The 21,128-nt window shown below is 32.5% G+C and overlaps 1 protein-coding gene across 2 annotated transcripts in view; it reads left to right on the forward strand.

Annotated features, from left to right (window-relative positions):
• Positions 1-21,128, forward strand: part of LOC125073325 (inactive dipeptidyl peptidase 10-like) — a 271,293-nt gene that overhangs the window by 88,032 nt on the left and 162,133 nt on the right. The window contains exon 1 of one of the 2 annotated variants that reach the window (XM_047684109.1): positions 16,159-16,416. The exons of the other annotated variant lie outside the window; for it this stretch is intronic. Within the exon in view, the coding sequence (XP_047540065.1) occupies positions 16,159-16,416 (258 nt within the window). Of the gene's footprint in view, positions 1-16,158; positions 16,417-21,128 lie in introns of those variants that run through there. 2 annotated transcript variants of the gene reach the window in all.

Genomic DNA, 21,128 nt, shown 5'->3' on the forward strand with positions numbered 1-21,128 from the left:
TAAGTGTCTATTTTAATTAATGAAGAGAAGTTTATAATGCCTATCTGAAAAGGCTACTTACCAATATACACAAAACTTATAACAGAAGATGCAAAACATTTTGGAAATAATACAAAATGTTTGTAAATAATATCACCATATTAGTAGCTGCACTTCCCAATTTCATAACAGGCGTAATCTTAATATTCTTATCTTTTTTATTATGTTGTTGCTTTGCTGCTGTATTTAAGTCAACACAATCTTTTTTATTGTTTGTTATATAAATTACTTAATTTAATTTGTATGTTTTTATGTAAAATTTTTAATGCACTAATGACCTAATTATGATAAAAGAAGCATTTTGTAGACGCTACTAATAAATAGTAAGCAAATATTCTCTTGAAAAAAATTAACTTCACGAAACTTCAAGAAATTTTAAAACTTTAAACTTAAGAGATCGTATTACCGAAGAAAAATGGCTGTGAAACTTAAGATCCCTTTCGAACTAAAGGAAAAATTTCGTCAGCCTTAATTACAGTGATAAATTGCCTTACTTTAAAAGTGCAATCGACGCAGACTGTGACAAAGTTGCATTTACGAAATGCACAAGTTTTGACTCAGTTCTAAACTGACGTAAATGAATTTTGAGAGATTTGACTTAAACTTAAACAAACTACAGGACGTCCGAAGAGATGATAAAAAACTGTACGTCTTAACCTAAAATGTGAGCCTGCGATCCAAGCAAGTACCACCGAGTGTTCTAGTGCTCAATAAGCGTCGCATTCAATGACACGGCAAATTCTGCCACATTTATCCACGATCCTACTCTACAGAAACGTAGTGGAATACCCTTTAAACTCCTCAAATGGAGATTTACCATAAGGCCAGCAATGTAGACTCAGCTCTGAAACACTGCTCCTACTACTTTTATAGTTTCATAACCTATACGATATTATTTTGTGGAATAATCTACAAATTCAGTCTAGTTTCCGACTTCGGAAAGTTAATACATTCTTCCTGGGGCATGGTATTCTTTTCTATAATAAGATTCCAGATTATTTTGAACTTGACTTTTAAAAAATGAAAAGCTAATGTCAAAAAAACATTGATAAATAAGGCATATTACTGAAAAGGCGTGGACTTAGTATTTATTGTTTTCTAGACAAAATATATTTAAAAAATAACACTGTACTTTACTTGTATAATGAAATTAATTAAAACCTCTTTAATTAAAATAATGAAAAAGAATAACTACTGATTTTCTTGTCGGTTGGTTCTTCTCGGTAGAATCTATTTTCCGAACCGGTGATAACTTTACGTTTAATTCCAGACTGTAACATGACAATTCGAAAGTGCTTTTTATATTTTATTATAAGTACTTGAATAAAGAATATTTTGATTTTGTATTTACAGATATTCAGTTCAATATTGTATTTTTGTTCCGTTTGCAGTTGGAACACGTGCCACTTGGAATAATAGTGCGAAAATATTTTTAAAACTCATAACACCCCGTCTTATTAACTCCATTGGTAGTAGAAGGGTTAGGCCAGTAGGCCAGAAAATTCTGCTAAAACATTTGCCACCATTACTTAATTTTTAATTTCGAATTAAAGAGATCATTAAATAATTATAAATATCACTTTACGAATTAATTTACTCTCAACTAGTTGCCGCCCGCGGCTTTGTTAGGTTTTATATAACTACTAACCCGAAAATAACTCGTCTACTAGTTTAGTTTTTCTGTAAAAAAATACAAATAAATACGATTTAACTATTTATATATATAAAAAAGAGAGCAGCTTCAAAACTGATCCCAGTGGAACCCCAATTAAAACTATCTTGCCTTGATTAACTCTCTTAATTCTGGCACGGGTACCGAATTAAAAACGCCTAGAAAAATTATTACTGCTTAAGCTGCACTGAACATTATTTCATTACCAAAATCCTTATAAAAAAATCTACCAAACTCATTCCCAACTTAAATTATGCAAACTTTATCAATCTAAGCCTAGTGAGTTTTAGTTCTAAAGTATTCGAAACTTTGAGCTTAGTACTCAAACTTAAACCACTCAAACATCCTTTGTTGTCATTTCGGCTGAGCGACAAACATACAAAGTTTTTAATTTCTCAATATTAATCTACCAACTTGAATCCGTAATGGGGGCTCGGTGCAGAGAATGGGATCTTCTTGTCTCAGAGGGTTTTGTGAACAGTCTTTATCAAGCATTTTTATAAAAGCATGAATAAAATTTATATATGGTTATATTATTATTCTTAGTTAAATAGAGGTACAACATACAAATAAACATGTAAATGTCGACATTGAAAGATGTTAGTGAATGCCCAATTGTCAATAATAATCAGACGGATTGCCTCGTTGATTTATTAGTTAAAATAAGACCACAGATCCCGAGGCCCTGGGTTTGAACCCCAAGTCAGGTTAGTAAAAACATATTGAGTTTTTCTGTGGAAATGTCTTAGTAATAATCCGGAGTTTGGAAGTTATAAGTGTGTACAGTCCCATGCCTCCGATAGCACGTAAAGCCGTTGGTCCGGCGCCGGAATTTTCCGATCATATCGCATTGGTCATCCCATCAAATTATAAGATATATTTTTTTAATGATATATGTAGGCGGTCGAGCAATTAGGCCATCTGATGGTAAGTGGTCACCACCGCCCATAGACAATCAATGGCGCTTTAGGAAAAATTAACCATTCCATAACACACCAATGCGCCACCAACCTTGGAAACTAAGATGTTACTTCCCTTGTGCCCGTAGTTACACTGGCTCACTCACACTTCAAACCGGAACAACTTTCTCCTTACTACACTCTGAGCTTATGTTTGAGCTCGCACTTCATTATAATATGCGTCCTGTGTGATTGGCTGGCCTGCCTTGAGATTGGCGGCGGTGGCCGTAATCTGTCTTCATCAATCATCAGGGAAAGGATTGACATAACAAAATTATTAATTAAATCTTTGGATGTTGAATCACTTTAAAGAAGATTAATAGGAAAACGTTAGCTTTCAATGACTGACAAGGTTCTTCGATTTTGACAGACGGATTATATAAAATATATATGTATATATATTTTATATAACAAGGTACTAGGATCGCATAAACATTTGTGTATGTAGATTAAAATTGAGAGGATTGAGGATTGATCTGTAACAATTAGAACTATATCTCGGATTGTATATAGAATATTCATTGCAACCGTATATATGTACATATTAACATATATATACGAGAAATATACGCTAGTTATAATATCATTAATAATGTGTGGATTAGTTTATTCTTTGTATCCAAAAGTTATTTAAATAAAATTAGTGTGTTCAAAGGTGACATGTATTATAACATTGTAAACAAAAAGATCACGTAATCGCTTCTTAGTTATATTATAAATGGTAACTAATTGTAAATTATAAACATCACAAATCGCTGATTTTCTTTCATGATTCTTCTCCGGTCGAACTAATTTTGTCGGAATCAATGATGCTTTTTTATTATCTTAGCAGTAGTATAAACAAATAATGTTTTTTTTTGTCGTTTGACTTTGACTTTACAAAGCGCTGTTGTGAAACCACAATGTGTTGAACCGTCAAAGGTATTGATATATATTGAGCTTAAATTGGACAACATTCTATAATATATAAATACAACAAAAATAATGTATATTGTTATATAACAATTTAATTATTTATCATTAGGCTTATGAAGCCCTGACATTCTCGTTCAAAATAAAAGTCTCCTGATAGCTGATTATCTTGTGAGGCCTGGATAGCGAGGATAACGTCCACAATCACTGACCTCGGCTACGCAAGAAGACCCACTACCGACAATTTAAACAAATATTTATATGCTAGTATTATTTTCCTGTTTCTCTGTGTCAGTCAGCTGATTACCCTTTCCAAATAGCTTTGCAAGTTTAATAAATAAAAATAAATAAAACTATACAACCTTAAAGGCTTCTTGAAGTCTTTGAGTTAAAACATAAATGTTATCTTTATAGAATATTTTACAAAGCCTTAGAGAACAGCTCGAGATTGTTTCTTTTTCATATCAAAACTTATGCTACTGTACGTAAACACCACATATTTTAAAATATGGACTATATCCCGCCTTGTCTGTACGTGGTATATGGTTTTTACTAATTTTCGGTGATTCACGAGGAAGGTGGTAAAATTATTATGGTTGAATTTGCCCGAATAATGTATATTATAATATAAATACATATAAATATTATAATATAATTTTATTTTAACTTATATTTAACCCATGTAAAGTTCAAGTCTAGTTGAATTGAATTGAATTGAATGGAGACTAATTACCGAGACGAAGATTCTTAATCTTAAACCATTAATAAAATATACCGAGTCATTATTTAGAACTTTGTTTATTTCTTTAATGGTGTCTTAACAAAAATCACAAATAAAACGTATGCTTTTTAATTATTTACATTGTGTTCTGCATTTAGGGAAATATCGTGAGTATACACGTGCTTAACGTAACTCTTCTTTAAGCAGCCTTGGGAACTGAGCTCCAAATCGAATAACCTAAGCTTATATCTGTTGTACCAGAGTTTATAATATTAAATAGCTTAGACAAGTCACATGTACTAGTTGTAGGGTTTTGCAAAAAGCTATCTGGTTTGGTATCACCCACTGATCAGATATTCCATTGTCAAAGCAATTATCAGTATTATTGAGCTCCGGTTTGTAGGGTAGGTTAGCCAGTGTAACTACAGGCTCAAGAGTTATAATATACTTACCCACAAGGTTGATGACGCACTGGCGATGTAAGGAATGGTTATTATTTCTTAAGTTACTAATAATTTGACGACCTCCGTGGTCGAGTACTGTGTACACCGGTTTTCATGGGTACGCCACTACGAGGTCCCGGGTTCGATTCCCGGTCGACTCGATGTAGAAAAAGTTCATTAGTTTTCTATATTGTCATGGGTCTGGACGTATGTGGTACCGCCGTTACTTCTAATTTTCCATAACACAATTGCTTTAGCTACTTACATTGAGATCAGAGTATTGTATGTCCAATATTTATATTTATTTATATATGTCTTTGGGCTGTGGTGAGTTATACTTACCATCATATGGTTCCGACCGTCTAAGATTATTATTTAAAAAAAAAAAAAGCACTTATCTTTAAGTACGAGCATTACAGTCTTATTGCAAAAACAAAACAAATGTTTATTTAACAAAAGACGAGCTTGATACTAAACGCATTCTCTACCAGAAATAAAAGAGGCACATAAACACTGCGAACAAATAATTTACTTAAATGCACAGATATATTATATGTAATATGAAAAATTTGTTCCCATAGCTTATATACCAAGAGGTTTCTCATTTAAAATCACCTAAAAGGCTGATTAAAATACAAACGCGTACAAAATATACTAACAATTATATAACGAAGATCCTATAAGGGTTCCGTATTTTTTTTTTATGGCATTGTTTGGCGGACGAGCGTATGGGCCACCTGATGGTAAGTGGTCACCACCGCCCATAGACAGAGGCGCTGTAAGAAATATTAACCATCCATCCTTACATCACTTATGCGCCACCAACCTTGGGAACTAAGATGTTATGTCCCTTGTGCCTGTGATTACACTGGCTCACTCACCCTTCTAACCAGAACACAACAATACATTGTACTGTTATTTGGCGGTAGAATATCTGATGAGTGGGTGGTACCTACCCAGACGGGCTTGCACAAAGCCCTACCACCAAGTAAATATATGGAGTTTACTTATATATATATTTAATTTTGCTCTTCCAAGCACTTTTGAATCGTCAATATATAATATCAATTAAATTTGATTTTCTTAAGGACCCTTCCTTATTAATGTTAAACCGACATTTCTAATCAGACTTCCTTTGTAAACGCTATAAATTGCTTTTCTAGTGAACAAAACAGAGTCTATATCTATATATTTATGTATTAACTGAATAATAATTTAGACCTGCAGGCCCGCCGGTGTTGCAGATGTCCATGGGCGGTGGTAGTCACTTTCCATCAGGTGAGCCTCCTTCTCGTTTGCCACCTATTACATTAAAAAAAAATTTGCGAAAACATATATTAATAACTAGCTGAGCCCGCGACTTTGTGCGCGTTTGAATTTAACAAAAAAGTTATTGTTCAATATTAATAATAATAACAGATTTTACTATAACGTATTAATTCTGTATTAGGTAGCTTTTGTGATAATAAGTCGTTGGTGGGAGGAACCCGACGTGCGGCGCGAGGGCAGCGCGCTGTACTGGACACTGCAGCGTGACTTTATTATTATTTTTTATATAATTCTACAATATAAGTAGCCTAAGTTACTCCTTATTACATCAGCCAGTGAAAGTCGAAATCAGTCCAGCCGTTCCAGAGATAAGCCGAAACAAATATACAGACAGACATACCGAAAAAAAATATAAAAAATGTTACTTTGGTATGTGTGCCGTGTATACATACATATGCATTTAGTAAAAAGTGGTTATTTTAATATTACAAAAAGACACTCCAATTTTATTATATGTATAGTTTAATAATAATAAATGTAAAACTACTCCAAGTTAGAACGTCGATCCGTATTTCTAAAACGGACAAGAAATAACAATAATTAATCTAACAGAACAATTTCTCGAATTTGCATCTGAAATAAACCTCACACAGGCATTCAATTTACAATCAAAACTGTTACTATAAATTGGTATTGTATGTATGTCGGTCGCTTACGGAACACGTCTAATTAATCTGCCTGAGAGAGATCGATGGGGAGAACTAACTCGTCCTGACATGCGACAACTACGGGACATGAGTACCGGCTCCAGGATTCCGAACCACGAACAAATCGAATTGGACATACAGTTGTAAATATCAGTTTAATATATGACTATGTTGTACTTTACTAATAATACAAGGAGTTATTTGGTTTTTTTTTTATTTTACAGTATTTACAGTTGCCCGTGCCTTTTTTTACGTTCAACTTTAATACATTTTGGCGTTTTATATTTTATATTATTACTGAACATCAGCTGACTTCGAGCTGGTCGTCTTGGAAGACGTGGCCCATACTAACTTATATACAACTAGCTTTGTCCGCGACTTCGGACGCGTTTAAATTTAGAAAATAAGTTATTGTTGTACCTAAGTTATACCTTATTACATCAGCTACCTCTCAGTGAAAGTACCATCAAAATCGGTCCAGCCGTTCCAGAGATTAGCCGGAACAAACAGACAGACTTTTATTATTATATTAAAAAAGCGGTTATTTTAATATTACAAACAGACACTCCAATTTTATTATTTGTATAGATTTTTTTTTCATACATTATAAGTACGACAAATAGGGAAAGTGAGTGTTTATATACATATAATAATCCAATTCAAACATTTATTTTTCTGATCAAATCTACATTATTCATGAGTGATTTAGAGCATAATTTTATTTTCAAATGTCATTTTCTTCATTAATTGGGAAATTGTTAAGTCAGGCCGGGTCACTAGCTGTATAATAATAATAAAAAAATATATATAAAGTTTTGTTGGAATTAGCAAATTAAATAATATTTTATTTGTTTTTCTATTTATGTATGTGACTGTATATGGAGTTTACCTATTGATTTTAATACTATAATTAAGTTTATAATGTTGTATAATAGTCAAATATTCGTTGTAAACAACTGAAAACCAAATTTCTAAACTTCTGTAGTTTCTCGTACTGGTGGAGAGAAAAAACATGCAAAGTTTATTCTTCAAAAATGTCAGTTTCTTTAACAACTTCGACTAGATACACGAGACTATAAAAATCTATTCAAACTATATTGTTTCCATAGCAATATAGTTATATTAGTCTTTTTTATGATAAATTATCAATCATATTAATATACTAAACAAGATTTTTATAATTTAGGTATAATAAGCAAATAAGCTATCTATATATCGCCTATAGACATGGCGCTGTAAGAAATAATAACCATTTCTTACATTGGCAATGTGCCACCAACCTTGGGAGCTAAGATATTATTTCCCTTATCCCTGCAGTTACACTGCCTCACTCACCTTTCAAACTAGATGAAAATAATACTAAATAACTAACAAACTACTACTACTACTAACTAACTAACATGACTGTATTTTTAGACGTTGAAAAAGAGTAACTTTTGAGTTTCTTGCCGGTTCTTCTCGGTAGAATCTACATTCCGAACCGGTGGTAGCTTTACTTTAAATAGTTTGTTAAATGACGATTCAAAAGAACTTGTAAAAGCCGACTTGAATAAAGTATATTTTGATTTGATTTGAATGAGTGAGTGGTTCCTACCCAATCGGGTTGACACAAAACTCTTTTTTATGGCATAGGTTGGCGGACGAGCATATGGACCACCTGATGGTAACTGGACACTACCGCCCAGACAATGGCGCTATAACAAATATTAACCATTCCTTACATAGCCAATGCGCCACCAACCTGAAAACCAAGATGTTATGCCCCTCGTCCCTGTATATACCCTACCAGCCACCAAGTAAAATTGTATTATCAGAATCACAATTGTGTGCACGGCTTCAGCTCAGTCGTTTAAGATGAACTGGACGAGAATCCAGTCGTAAAATTTGACTCGCACTAATTGGAGTTGAATTTATGCTTGTAAATAGCAGTCATACAAAACCTCGTATAAATTTGCACAAATTAGCAACGCGTCATCTCGTTTCAGTCGCATATTCCTTTAGGACAATTTCGTTGCGAGGTATGTCGATACGTCAGATATCAAATATCGCATATCACTTTGACCTAAAGCCAAAATTCCAATTCCAATAATTCATACACACACACACACATATTCGTATATAGAACAATTCATTCAATGTAGATTGAAGTTGATACCTTTAAAATACTCTTAGTAAAACTTTTCACTCTAGAATGTCATTAAATTTGAATTATTTGAGCTAAATAATATTCATTAATTAATGTCTTATTCACAAACTATACTATGATGACTGGGCGCCTGAACTAATGGTTTTCACAATTTATTTTCTATCATTTTATAAACAATTAGTTATCGCCTACAGTTTCCAAGGGTTGATCTTCAGGGGTGCAGTCACAAGGAGCTTTTCTCCTTCCTTGGAGTTCAAGTTTGCTTCATAGCGATGACGAACTTAAAGTAAATCGTGGCTTAGATTTCGTTTTACTTTGTACATTAGATTAGATTTTTTTTTAATTATATTAGCAAAGAAATAATCCACAATCATAATAACGATTACAATTTAAAAAAAAAACACTATCAGCCTGCCAATACACTGCTAAACTAAAGCTCAGTTCCGGATTAAATCTTAGCACCATCTCTGGGACACTGTAAAAATACTGCTGTAACTTTCAAATAATCATTATCTGAAATTTCATTAAAAAAAAAACAATTTTGAAATCACCCTAAAAATTGGCAGCCTTGATAAGTCCCGGTTGCCCTAGTGTAAATCAATCGACATTGTTAGGGCCTTTTACTATTAAGAAGAAGGATTTGGTGTATATTGCTCAAGACTGCATCAAAAATATGTACAGCAGATTTTATCCGACGCACGCTGGTTTATTTAATTATAAACACAAATTCATTACAAGAAAATCCAGCGATGCTTCAGACTTCGTTACTTTAATTTGCTTTCATGTAAATTTTACGAAGAAAAATATAAAAAAAAAATGCAAATTCGTATTATATAACACCGGACCCTCTAAACGCGTTCGATTACGGTTCACGGCATCTCGGAAAGCATTTCAATGAAATTACAACATTCGGGACGGTTACGAATTGCCCTTTCAATGAATCGCTTCCGACTACATCTGCAGCGTTTCGATTTCGCATAATAGATATAAAAGGTATAACAGTATTTTACTCAACTTCGAGTTATATTTCCTGGTGGCTTTGTGCAAGCCCGTCTGCGTAGGTACCCACTCATTAGATAATCTGCAGAATTCCATATTGTTGTGATCCGGTTTGAATGATGAGTGAGCCAGTGTAACTACAGGCACCAGGGACATAACATCTAAGTTCACAAATTGATAGCGCATTGGCGATGTAAGGAATGTTTAACATTTTTTACAGCGCCATTGTCTATGGGCGAAGGTGCCACTTACCATCAGGTGGCCCATATCCTCATCCGCCTACGTATATAATAAAAAATGAAGTGTAAGTGAACTAACTAATCCTAAACGATTTAGGTCACGGAGCTGTTCTCAAGGAAAACCAGCCTACTACTCACATCCAGTCACAACTACTCAGGATATAATATAGTGCACTAGTGGCCACATTTATTCCTCTTTTATAATGGATGGCATGGTACATCTGACCATCTGAAAAGAGTTCAGGTGCAGGACCAGCTTAACGTGCTTTCCGAGAAACGGGATTGTACACAATTTGTACTTCTAGACTCTAGGCTGTTAGTAAGATTTTTTGACAGAAAAACCAAATAACTTTTATCGGTCCGACTTGCAGTTTGAATCCAGCACCTCCGGATCTGTGATCAACGAAGAAGAACTACTTAAAATATATATGTATATGAATATATATGACGAAAAAGCTTGACCCAGCTTGTTTTTAAAAAGCATGACGTCAGCATTGCTGTTGTCATGAATGTCGCGACTTAGATTACAATCCATCCTCAAAGGTATGAAACAAAACGCAGGAAATATTCTTCTTTGACTTATTACAACTTGAGAAGGTCCGATTGCTTCGACGGCTCGAACAAGCCAGTCGGTACCAAAAACTGAGATATCCACGCAGACCCGCATAGCCTGTCGGTACCGGCGTGCGCTCGTCCTTTTGTAACAAAATTGGGTGGGGGAACTATTCACTCAATAAAATACCTATTTATGGACCCTAAAATATTTCAGACTAATTTTCCATCTTAGAATTCACTAAATTTTATTAATTTAATAATCAAACAGATTTCAATAAGACCGATAAATCAGGGGACAGATTGTAATCTAACAGTTTGACTTCGACAGATTACAATATAGCGAAAAATAATGCGTTAAATTGCAATCATATTTCACAGTTCACAATATTTCGACAGATTACAATCTGTCTCGTCAGATTAAATTTTTGTAATCTTACGGTGACATATATATATATATATATATATATATATATATATATATATATCTATGTCTGCAACATTGCTTCAATACCCCTTTAAATCAGAATACAGTAATATACATAGTGAGTAATATACCCTGGGGGTAATGAATTCCAACATTGTGTAATAAGCACAAGGAATATAAGATCACAGGTCCTTTGGTTAACAGTGCACTGACGGCTTGAGGAATAGCTCATAAATTTTACAGTACCTACTAATATCCATAAGTGGCCATACTAACTTATCACAAAATTATCCATATGTCTTTCTGCCTTCTAGGCAAACTCACTCAACAATTTAACGTTTTAAGAGTATATAATAATGACATCAGAGCAAGCAATTCGCTAATACTATTAAAAACGTTACGCTAAGAAATAAAGATTAACCAAAAAAATGACATACCGAATTTTAAAAATAGAACTTAATCTCTCACAGGCTTATACGATACCAGGGGAACATTAATACGAAGGAGACCAAGGAGAATCAATGGCTCTGAGTTGACATAATACAGAGCGTATTTTAATCCCGGAAATTGAAACGCTGCTCGAGATAAAAAAAAAAATATTTTAGTAAATATAATGGAAATACAAATATATTTAAATATAGAATTGCTAAAATCAAACTAATTAACAAATCAAACAAATATTTATAAAATCTTATTAAAAAGCCAATTTCAAAGTCCATTCAAAGAAAATCTATAGTTATCGTCTGTTGGAGGAAAAGTTCTGAATGAGGAAAGCCTCCACGTCTCAAAGCCTATTCATACATTTCAATACGATATGAGATGAATTGACGGCCATCGATATTTTATATTGCCATTCATAACATATAATTGTATGTGATCATGCTAATGATATCAATACTTTTATTTGCATAATTATATTTCTCACTCAAGGAATAAATAGTGTGATCTTTTTTTTAATCATCTCTGTCAAAAAATCATCCCTGCCAATGAATAAGCATTGCAAGAAACATTGATAACTCAATTATAATACCATTTTTTGTTCGATATAGGTAGGCAGGCAGGCATTTGCCACTTGATGATGGTAAGAAATGTTAACCCTATTCGTATGTAACATGGGAACTAAGACGTTGTGTCCCTTGTGCCTGTAGCTACACTGGCTCACATACCCTTCAAATCAAATCAAATCAAATCAAAATATACTTTATTCAAGTAGGCTTTTACAAGTACTTTTTAATCGTCACTTAACAAACTGTATTAAGTAGAGCTACCACCGGTTCGGAATATAGATTCTACCGCGAAGAACTGGCAAGAAACTCAGTAGTTACTTTTTTTCAACATCTAAAAATACAGTCATGTTAGTTAAATACAATTATATATGTATGTTATGTCTCCTACCTAAAAGTCAACAAGCATTAACTCCATGCTTTTTTATCATCAATATAATCTTGTTTCGAATAATATGCCTTAAAAACCGGAACACAGCAATACTGATTAATATTGCTTGACGGTAAAATATCTGATGATGCTTGCACAAAGCAATACCAACAAGAAATAAATTCTTAATCACTTTTCAGCGTGTCCATCTCTTCAAAGATTATTGTCATTTAATTATTTACCGTCCTTCCCCACTGAGATCACTTTACTTGTCAAAGATACTCGTATTTATTGAAAATTTAATTTAATTATCAAATAAAATTGACGAGTACAACGCTTCACAAAAATCTGAAATTCAATTATCTTGACTTATTTCTCAGCGGGTATCAAAATTTGTATGTTTTTTTATTTTTAAGTATATCACAAGTTTGAACTCTATGTATATTTAATATAATATCAATTTTTAAACTATTTTAAGTAGATTCGTCGGAGAAAATCCAGTGTCGAAACTTATTTAGATATTTAAAATTTGAAATTCAAATTTGAAAATAGAAGATATTAAAATTTCATTTCTAAAGTTTTAATAAGACAACTATTCTATCAGTGTATTTAATGCTTCACAATTACTTATATTCTAATTTGGAAAAGGGTTTATTTTAGTAAATTCTGCGCACTATTTTAAAATGACCTCGCTCTTTTGAAATGTTCAGTCGTCATATTAAATTTCACTCTATCTACATTATTTAAAATTATTTCAACAAAATGGGGCAATTATTATGTATATGTCGTATTTATTTACTATTTGAAACATGAAATCATTATGATTCGTGTTTTATTTGTTTTATTTTAGGTCCCTTTTTATATATTGTCTTTCTTTATCAATATTAGCATAGTCTGTATCTTATAATAAAATGAAATGAGATGGCCCACTGATTAGAATGCGTGCATCTAAACGACGATTGTGGGTTCAAACTCAGGCAATCACCGCTGAATTTTCATTTGCTTAATTTGTGTTCGAGTGGCGATCACGAACCGGTAGACGCAGCGTGGATAGGCCCTCCACAAGGTGGTCCGAGGACCTGGTGAAGGTCGCGGGAAGCCGCTGGTTGCGGGCTGCACAAGACCGATCGTTGTAGCGATCTTTGGGCGAGGCCTATGTCCAGCAGTGGACGTCCTTCGGCTGAGCGAGAGAGAGAGAGAGAGAATTTGTGTTTATAATTCATCTCGTGTTAAGTGGTCAAGGTAGACATCGTGAAGACACCTGGATGTGTCTAATTTCAATGAAATTTTGTCACATGTGTACACCAACGCGCTTTGGAGCAGGGTGGTGGATTATCCTAGTAATGGAACATTTACAGGCTTTTACTCTGCTTAAATTAATTCTTAAAAATTGTTTTGTATCGCCTACATTTTTAAATATTTTTCGAATAGAGTAAAATGTCAATACTCCAAGCAATGTTTAAATACATGTGCTTAAGAAATAATTATTGTTATAGCTTTTAAGAGTGGAAGTAATGAATAGCGTAAGACAAGGAACTAATGTTTGTGACGTTTGACAGAATTTATAAATTAATACAATTACACAGAACATTAATCGTATTAAATGTCTTCGGTGATGTTTTTACGATAACATCTAAGTAGTCTGTGCGAGCTCTGTGTCGAATAGATCATACAATGAGCAGACGCTGCAAAACTAGAATCATTATAATCGATTTGTCTAAAATTATGCACACAAAGATCTGCATATAATATTTTCCGCAAATTTGCATAGGAATTCATTCTCATGTATGAAGTTCGTAATCTTTAGACAATGATAGAAATTAAAATGATAATAGAACACGAGTTTTATTTTTAAAATTTTTAAGAATATATTTTTAAGAAAACAACTATAAAGAGATAGTAAACAATCGTACTTTATATATAAGTTACGAAGCCTTCTTTGATTTGTCATAAAATCCCTAAAGTCTATAGAGAACAGAACTCTAACAAACAATAATATCGTCCGACCACAACGAAAACGAATAATTCGCTTGTTCTTTTCGTATATAGTAATAATAATTCAGGATTTTACCACCCCAGGGCGTCTCCCGGGGTTGAACACGCCGTCAGTCTGTCGCCGACCGCCGACCCGGTCACCCGTGTCCATATTTAGTTTATCATTTACGTATATACACGCCATATGGAAACATTTCAAAAATAGAATAATAAAAATGTCGTTACGTGGAAACATTTGATAAAAATGTAATTTAGTGTATTCGAGTGTTTTGTTAATATTCTTTTGTATAAATTAAAAAATAAATGGTAAGAGTCGATCGCCGTTCTATTGTTGTTTAGTTTATTGAATTCGAGAATTTCGGTGAGCGATAGATGTTCGTTGACGGATATTACTTTGGTTATTCAAAAATATATAAAAAAACTTCTTACTGATAAAATGAATTCATTACTATTTTAAACTGCAGAAATTAAATATTACAACTTTGTCACAATAAATGGAATAAAACGGTTGTTAATGTTTAAAAAAAAAAACATTTTTCCTTTCACTATCATCACAACTGCTTAAGATAATTTTCTTTAAATTGTTCATAATAAATTAAATAATGTTATGATCTCAGAAGGTTAACAAATATGCGCTTCTGTTTATAATGTTTTAATATTTTCAAGGCCACTGAATATTCATTGATGGATAGTGTAAAAATTGTTTACATTCAACATGACAGGTAGAAGATATACGATAGATATAAAATAACTAAACTCAAACTAAAACAAATATCTATTTTAATGCTCACATCAACAGTCGAGAGTGTTATACTAAACGTGCACACGAAAATGGTAACTCTTGACCATTTGTTTTTGGATACAATCTCAATACTCAAGATATTTTAATAAGTAATATCATTTAATAAGTTTCGGATTATAACAGTGCAAATTTTAGTATATTTATTTATTTATTTATTAGGTTCGCTAGCGATTTTTACATTTGTCATTCTTACATAAATACTCAATTAGGTATATAGATCCATAGATTATGTAAAATCATTTAAAAGCAAACACTACATGCTAATTAAACTATTAATTACAATTGCTTGCTACAACAACAAAAGTGAAAAAAGAAAAACGAACAATGAGCAAAAGAGAAAAAAACAAAAAAAAAAGCTATTAAAACGTTTGTACACATATTTCGGCTTAAACACTACTCTGGTATATAAACATTTGTTTAATTATAGCAAAATATGTTTATTCAAAATATTATATCGTAATTAAAAAAAAGTTGAATTCTATTGTATCTCGATAAATGTTATCGTAAACCACGTGGAATCTGATAGCAACAATAATTTCTCCCATAAATTAAACTTTTGTTAGCGATCACGAGGAATCCTTGGTGTCGATATTGTTGATTTATTGAATAATTAAGTTCGTGCCGAGAAACAATGTTCAGTTAAGATCTGTATTGAAATTAGTTTCACCTCTATTATTGTAAACACAGACTACAAAATAAGCAGTTTTAGCTAAAAATTATATTTAAAAAAAAAGGAATATTTATGAATTATTACAATAGAACGGTGACTATATTTCAAATAAAAATATTGTTTGCTAGATAAAATAAAAATAACATTTAAAAAGACAAAGTCATTAACATAATTAAGTAAAAAAATATGACTTAATTTTGAACCCTGTGAGACCCCAAAGTTTAAATCAATCATGGCGTCATCAAACGGCAAGGAAAGTGGAAAAATGACAGCCTCGATAGACAGTTTAAAGTTATCGAGTAAAAATACGTCAAAACATGCGTCATCCGAATCGGTTCTATCTAAAAAAGACAAGGAGTGCTTGCAAATGCAAGAGTGCAAGAAAAAATTGCTGGCTATGGAACCACAGATCATTATAAGAGATGAAAATGTGGTGCTGCGATCTCCGCCTCAGAAGAAAATCGTGATGCCTCCAACGATAAACCCAGAGGTAGGTTCACAATATTACTAAACGAATAGGGCAAGCACTGACGTTAGACGTTATTAGACGTAATATTTTGAAATTCAGGATTTTTGTAATATTTAACATCAGCATTTACGAATTATTTAGTGAGCTGGGTTATATTTCTTAGAGACTTCTGAGAATACTAGCATTTCGTCCTAAGTTTCAATTATATTATAAATTTTACTATGCTTTTGAAATAAAGCTTTACACGAATTATATATTTTTAATTTAGTACGTTTTATAAATTTTTAGCATAAAACTCAACTATTAACATAATACAACAACAAATATTTTATAAGTTTAACTTTTAGTTGTTTCCACATTTATTGACTGACGAGTCGTCTTGTTAAATTCCTTTATTTCAATTGATAAAGTCATATCAAAACCTTTTCATTCATCAATGGGTTGTATAATATTTAGGAACATAGAATTATAAATAGGTATATGTTTATCCATATAGATGTGTTTGGTCTTTGTGTTTATAATGTACTCTTCTATTTACTTCCGAGCCCCTATGTCGTCGCTCTGCAAGAGAAACATCGTTCTCGCAGACAGAACATGAACTTACAGAGGAAGATAAAAATTGCTCAGTAACGACCCAAAAAATTTATACTGCTATGCAAAGTCCACATCTGCTCTTAATGTAGAAAGTATTCCACCAAGCTGCTTCGGTGCTGTTTGGTGGATACGATGGTTAAAGATTCCAACAAACAGATGTTTTCTTTCTGCATACCATGAGATAAATTGCAAATAAAACTACCTATCGAAAAACTCATGATTCTTACGTTAGAACCAATCGCTGGTTAAGATTAATGTGATCCAACCACTAGACCATGGTGGTTATATTTATAATATTATTTAGTTATATACATATGTATGTACAAAAACATCTGACCAAATTTGTATGAAATTTTGAAAAGTGATAAGTTTATCCCGACTTTATGCATAGACTCATACATACCCTCACACGAAGCCGCAGACGCAAGCTAGTTACACTATAATCATCAAAAATTATGTCTGTCTTTTCAGTATCTTGTACTATTTGTAGAATGAGAAACATATTTAAAAAAATATCTGAATTTATTAAAGACAAAGCTTAGTAATTTGATATTCAAAATAAAAGAGCAACGCTCTCGTTAACTGACGATAAAAAAGGATTTAATGAAAGTTAAACGAAATCATCGGTTAAGATGCACGCGTTCTAACCACTGGGCCATCTCAGCTTACTTAACTGATTAACGGTGATTATTTAAAAATTTACAAATCCCACGCATTAGTAATTATTTTAATGATACAATCGTAACAAGATATTTTATTAAAAAAAGATTAAAAAAAAAATAAGAAAAAAAAAAAAAAAGAGAACGCTATACGCTTGCCAAAAAATAAACTCAAGGAACGCACGAACAGAAATTGCTATTAAATTCCGTGATAATTGTTATCTGTTTATTCTTCGCATTTAATATATGTATATGAATATATAATTTCTTAAAGTTATAGAAAAATAACGATCGAAACCACACGCACTAGTATATTTTGTTAAATGTAACGAAATTATAATTGAGGATTTAATTTTTTGCCTTGAAAAGTCCAGCCATACTTCTGCTATTGTTTTTTTAGTAGAATCGTAGAGTGCACGCGTTAAAATCGTCACGTAAGAAAAAACCTATATATTCTAGGCAACCTTTCCTACTCTTTCTCTTTCGCTCTGCGTCTTTCTATTTTATACAGTTTTAATATTATTTAAACGGAATTTTTCTTACTTTTTTAATTCACACGGGATTTTAATAACTATTTTATTTTTTGTCATTTAATTTATTCCATTGTGATTGTTATTTAATACATGTTACACACAACTTCGTTTCAACTGGGTGTCTCAGAATACATCTTGCTTGTTTTTTTAACCTTTAATTTAACATTATACCATACACCCAAATCTGTTATTAAAAAATGACATACATACAAACATGATCCCTGAAAACATTACACTCCTTTTCGGGAAGTCGAGTGAGTAAAAACGAACATCGTTTAATATGAAATTTGATTCAAAAACATAAACAATTTATTCCCATACATAGATAATAAATAACAGTATTACAAACAACGTAACATTCCTGAACATGTCCCGGAACTCCACAAACCTGAGATGGGCAGACAGCCGTGAAATCGATTCACCTAACTGAAATTCATGACGGTTTGAATTTAATTCGTCCTGAACGACTTAGTCATATACTAATGTGTTTTGTTTTTCAATATAATATTTTTATTTGACACAATCAATTAAATATTATATGAGGGTTTTGGGGTTTGGAGCAAACCATACGATCAGTTACCACCGCTCCAAACATATTCCAACGCAAATCAGCAATACCTTGTATTTTTGTCTTCTAGTTTGAAGAGTGAGCGAGTGTAACTGTAGTGAAGTGAAGCGGAATTACTTACGTTTTGAGGTACGAGAATATAAACCAAATTCCAACGAGCCGCTAGTCTAATAGGGTAGAAGTAATGGGCAATGGATCCCTTCCAAAGATGCTTTGATGACTTAATCTCACAAAAACGGCTGACCAGATTTTAATGAACTCCTTACACAGAATATTTGGTCTTTAAAATTACATAACAGATATTGATGCGATTTTTTTTAACAGATAGATTGATTCAAGAGTAATGTTTATATGTATAATATATTCACAATATAGTCGACATTCTGTAGTATATTTAGTCAACATTGCACCCGTGCGAAGCAGGGGCGGGTCGCTAGTTTTAAATAATTATAACTATATCTTGACTATATTTATATTAATTGAAAAAAAAACGTTAAAGAGCGTTAGTGTGCTAAATGATATTTTTAGTTGATTCCCAATGAATCTTGGGAATGAGATTTTCGCCTCTAGGCTATTTCAAATAACGAAAATATCTTTATTATTATTGTACATGAAACCATGAAATCAATACTTGTTGTTATGAAATTAAAAAAAAAACATCCCACTGAGTTTCTTTCGCCGGTTCTTCTCAGGGCCGGGCCGTTAATTTCCGAATCGGTATTAGATTTGTGACTATCAATAAGTAGGTGTAACACTTCCATATTGAATAAAGATTTTTTACTTTGACTAATATGGTTACCGTTTGCAACTAAACCGTATCACTAAAACTTTTATCATTAAATTGTACTGCTGTGTAATTGTATATGAGTGATCATTGATACATTACTTACAAGAAGAGCAATTCATATCTTGCAGCCCTCAACCCTGCGCTCAAAAAAATTTGGATATGATTACACGTGCTGGATATTAATATCATAAACTTACAAAGTTTATGATGTTAACATCCCGTTTTTATTGAAGGAGATTATAGGCTATATAACATCACGTAACCTTGTGTGTAAGTAACTATAAACGTGTGATTCAGACATGTACAATTCGACAGATATGCGGGTAAAACGGCGAGACGCTGAATATACCGAATTTCCACCCACTGTGGAGACGAGGGGGCAGGTGTTAGGCACGTATAACCTTTTTTTGTGCCCCTGATAACGTGTATGCAAAATGTCATGATCGGTTGAGTTATTAAGACCTGACGAACTAAGTTTCGAATTTATAATATATAAGGTTTTATTCAAATAAGACGCTGACACCAAATTGACTTCTCGAACTCAAAATAGTTTAGAAATGTTTGCTAATTATAATAAAATTCTTATTTAGAATTGGTCACGCGTTATTCGTAAGCAAATCTCATTATGTTCAACTTTTCATTCAATTTTACGCACAGTTGGCTTACAAAAGAATTCCTAAACAGCAAATTGGAGTAGACCTATTTTCATTTACATACACAAAGGATCCATTCCATGGTATCCAATAAATATAAAACAGCCAAGTCGTACCTTAAATATTACCTTTTTCGTTGTATTTTATTCCAACATTCATACAATACAAACCAACGCCAACCTGCAAAAAACAATCGACTTGGGACATATTTACCAACATTTGAAACAATTCACAGAAGAAGAATCAATAGCATCAAAATTCTTCTTTATAGTAGGAGCCATTAGCCAACTTTAATATAATTAAGAAAATAAATAATATATAATTTTAAAAATATTGGATTATTCTTTTAAGAAGTTTTCAGAAACAGACTGGACCAAATTTACCCACCCGTGTTATTCGATGTTGACAAAATTTACACTCCTTTGCCTCAGAAAGCACGTAGAGCCTTGTCTACGCAATATCTTTCTCCGGTCGTGACCGCTTGCCATTTCATCGGATTCTGAGAATGAGAGAAATTAGAATACACGAAGGTGCACCTCGCACTTATGCACTTGTGCACATCTTGGTAAAGAATTTCTGGAATAATCAGCCAAGAGTAAATCGTCTGTTAATACGAATTTTGTCAAGAAACACGTTTTGATGATCATTCATTACATTTTTCGTTTTCTTAGCTTAGACAATTCGCATACATTCCAATGAAGAAGACGTCATCGTAGAGTCTAAAGCAAACTTTTATTTGCATATAAAAACATGCAGGCAAGATAACGTCAGTGGAGATACAATAATAAATGAACCAAAAAATAAAGTTTTATCTGCAACAAAGTCGCGTTAGGTAATCGCGGCTATTATATATATAGCATGAACGCGAATTTAAAAAACAAGTGCCTTCTGTAACGTTATCATTAACGATTTAATATAAAAAAATATATTAAAAATATT

Source organism: Vanessa atalanta, chromosome 24 (genome assembly GCF_905147765.1).
Source record: "Vanessa atalanta chromosome 24, ilVanAtal1.2, whole genome shotgun sequence".
Taxonomy (NCBI): domain Eukaryota; kingdom Metazoa; phylum Arthropoda; class Insecta; order Lepidoptera; family Nymphalidae; genus Vanessa; species Vanessa atalanta.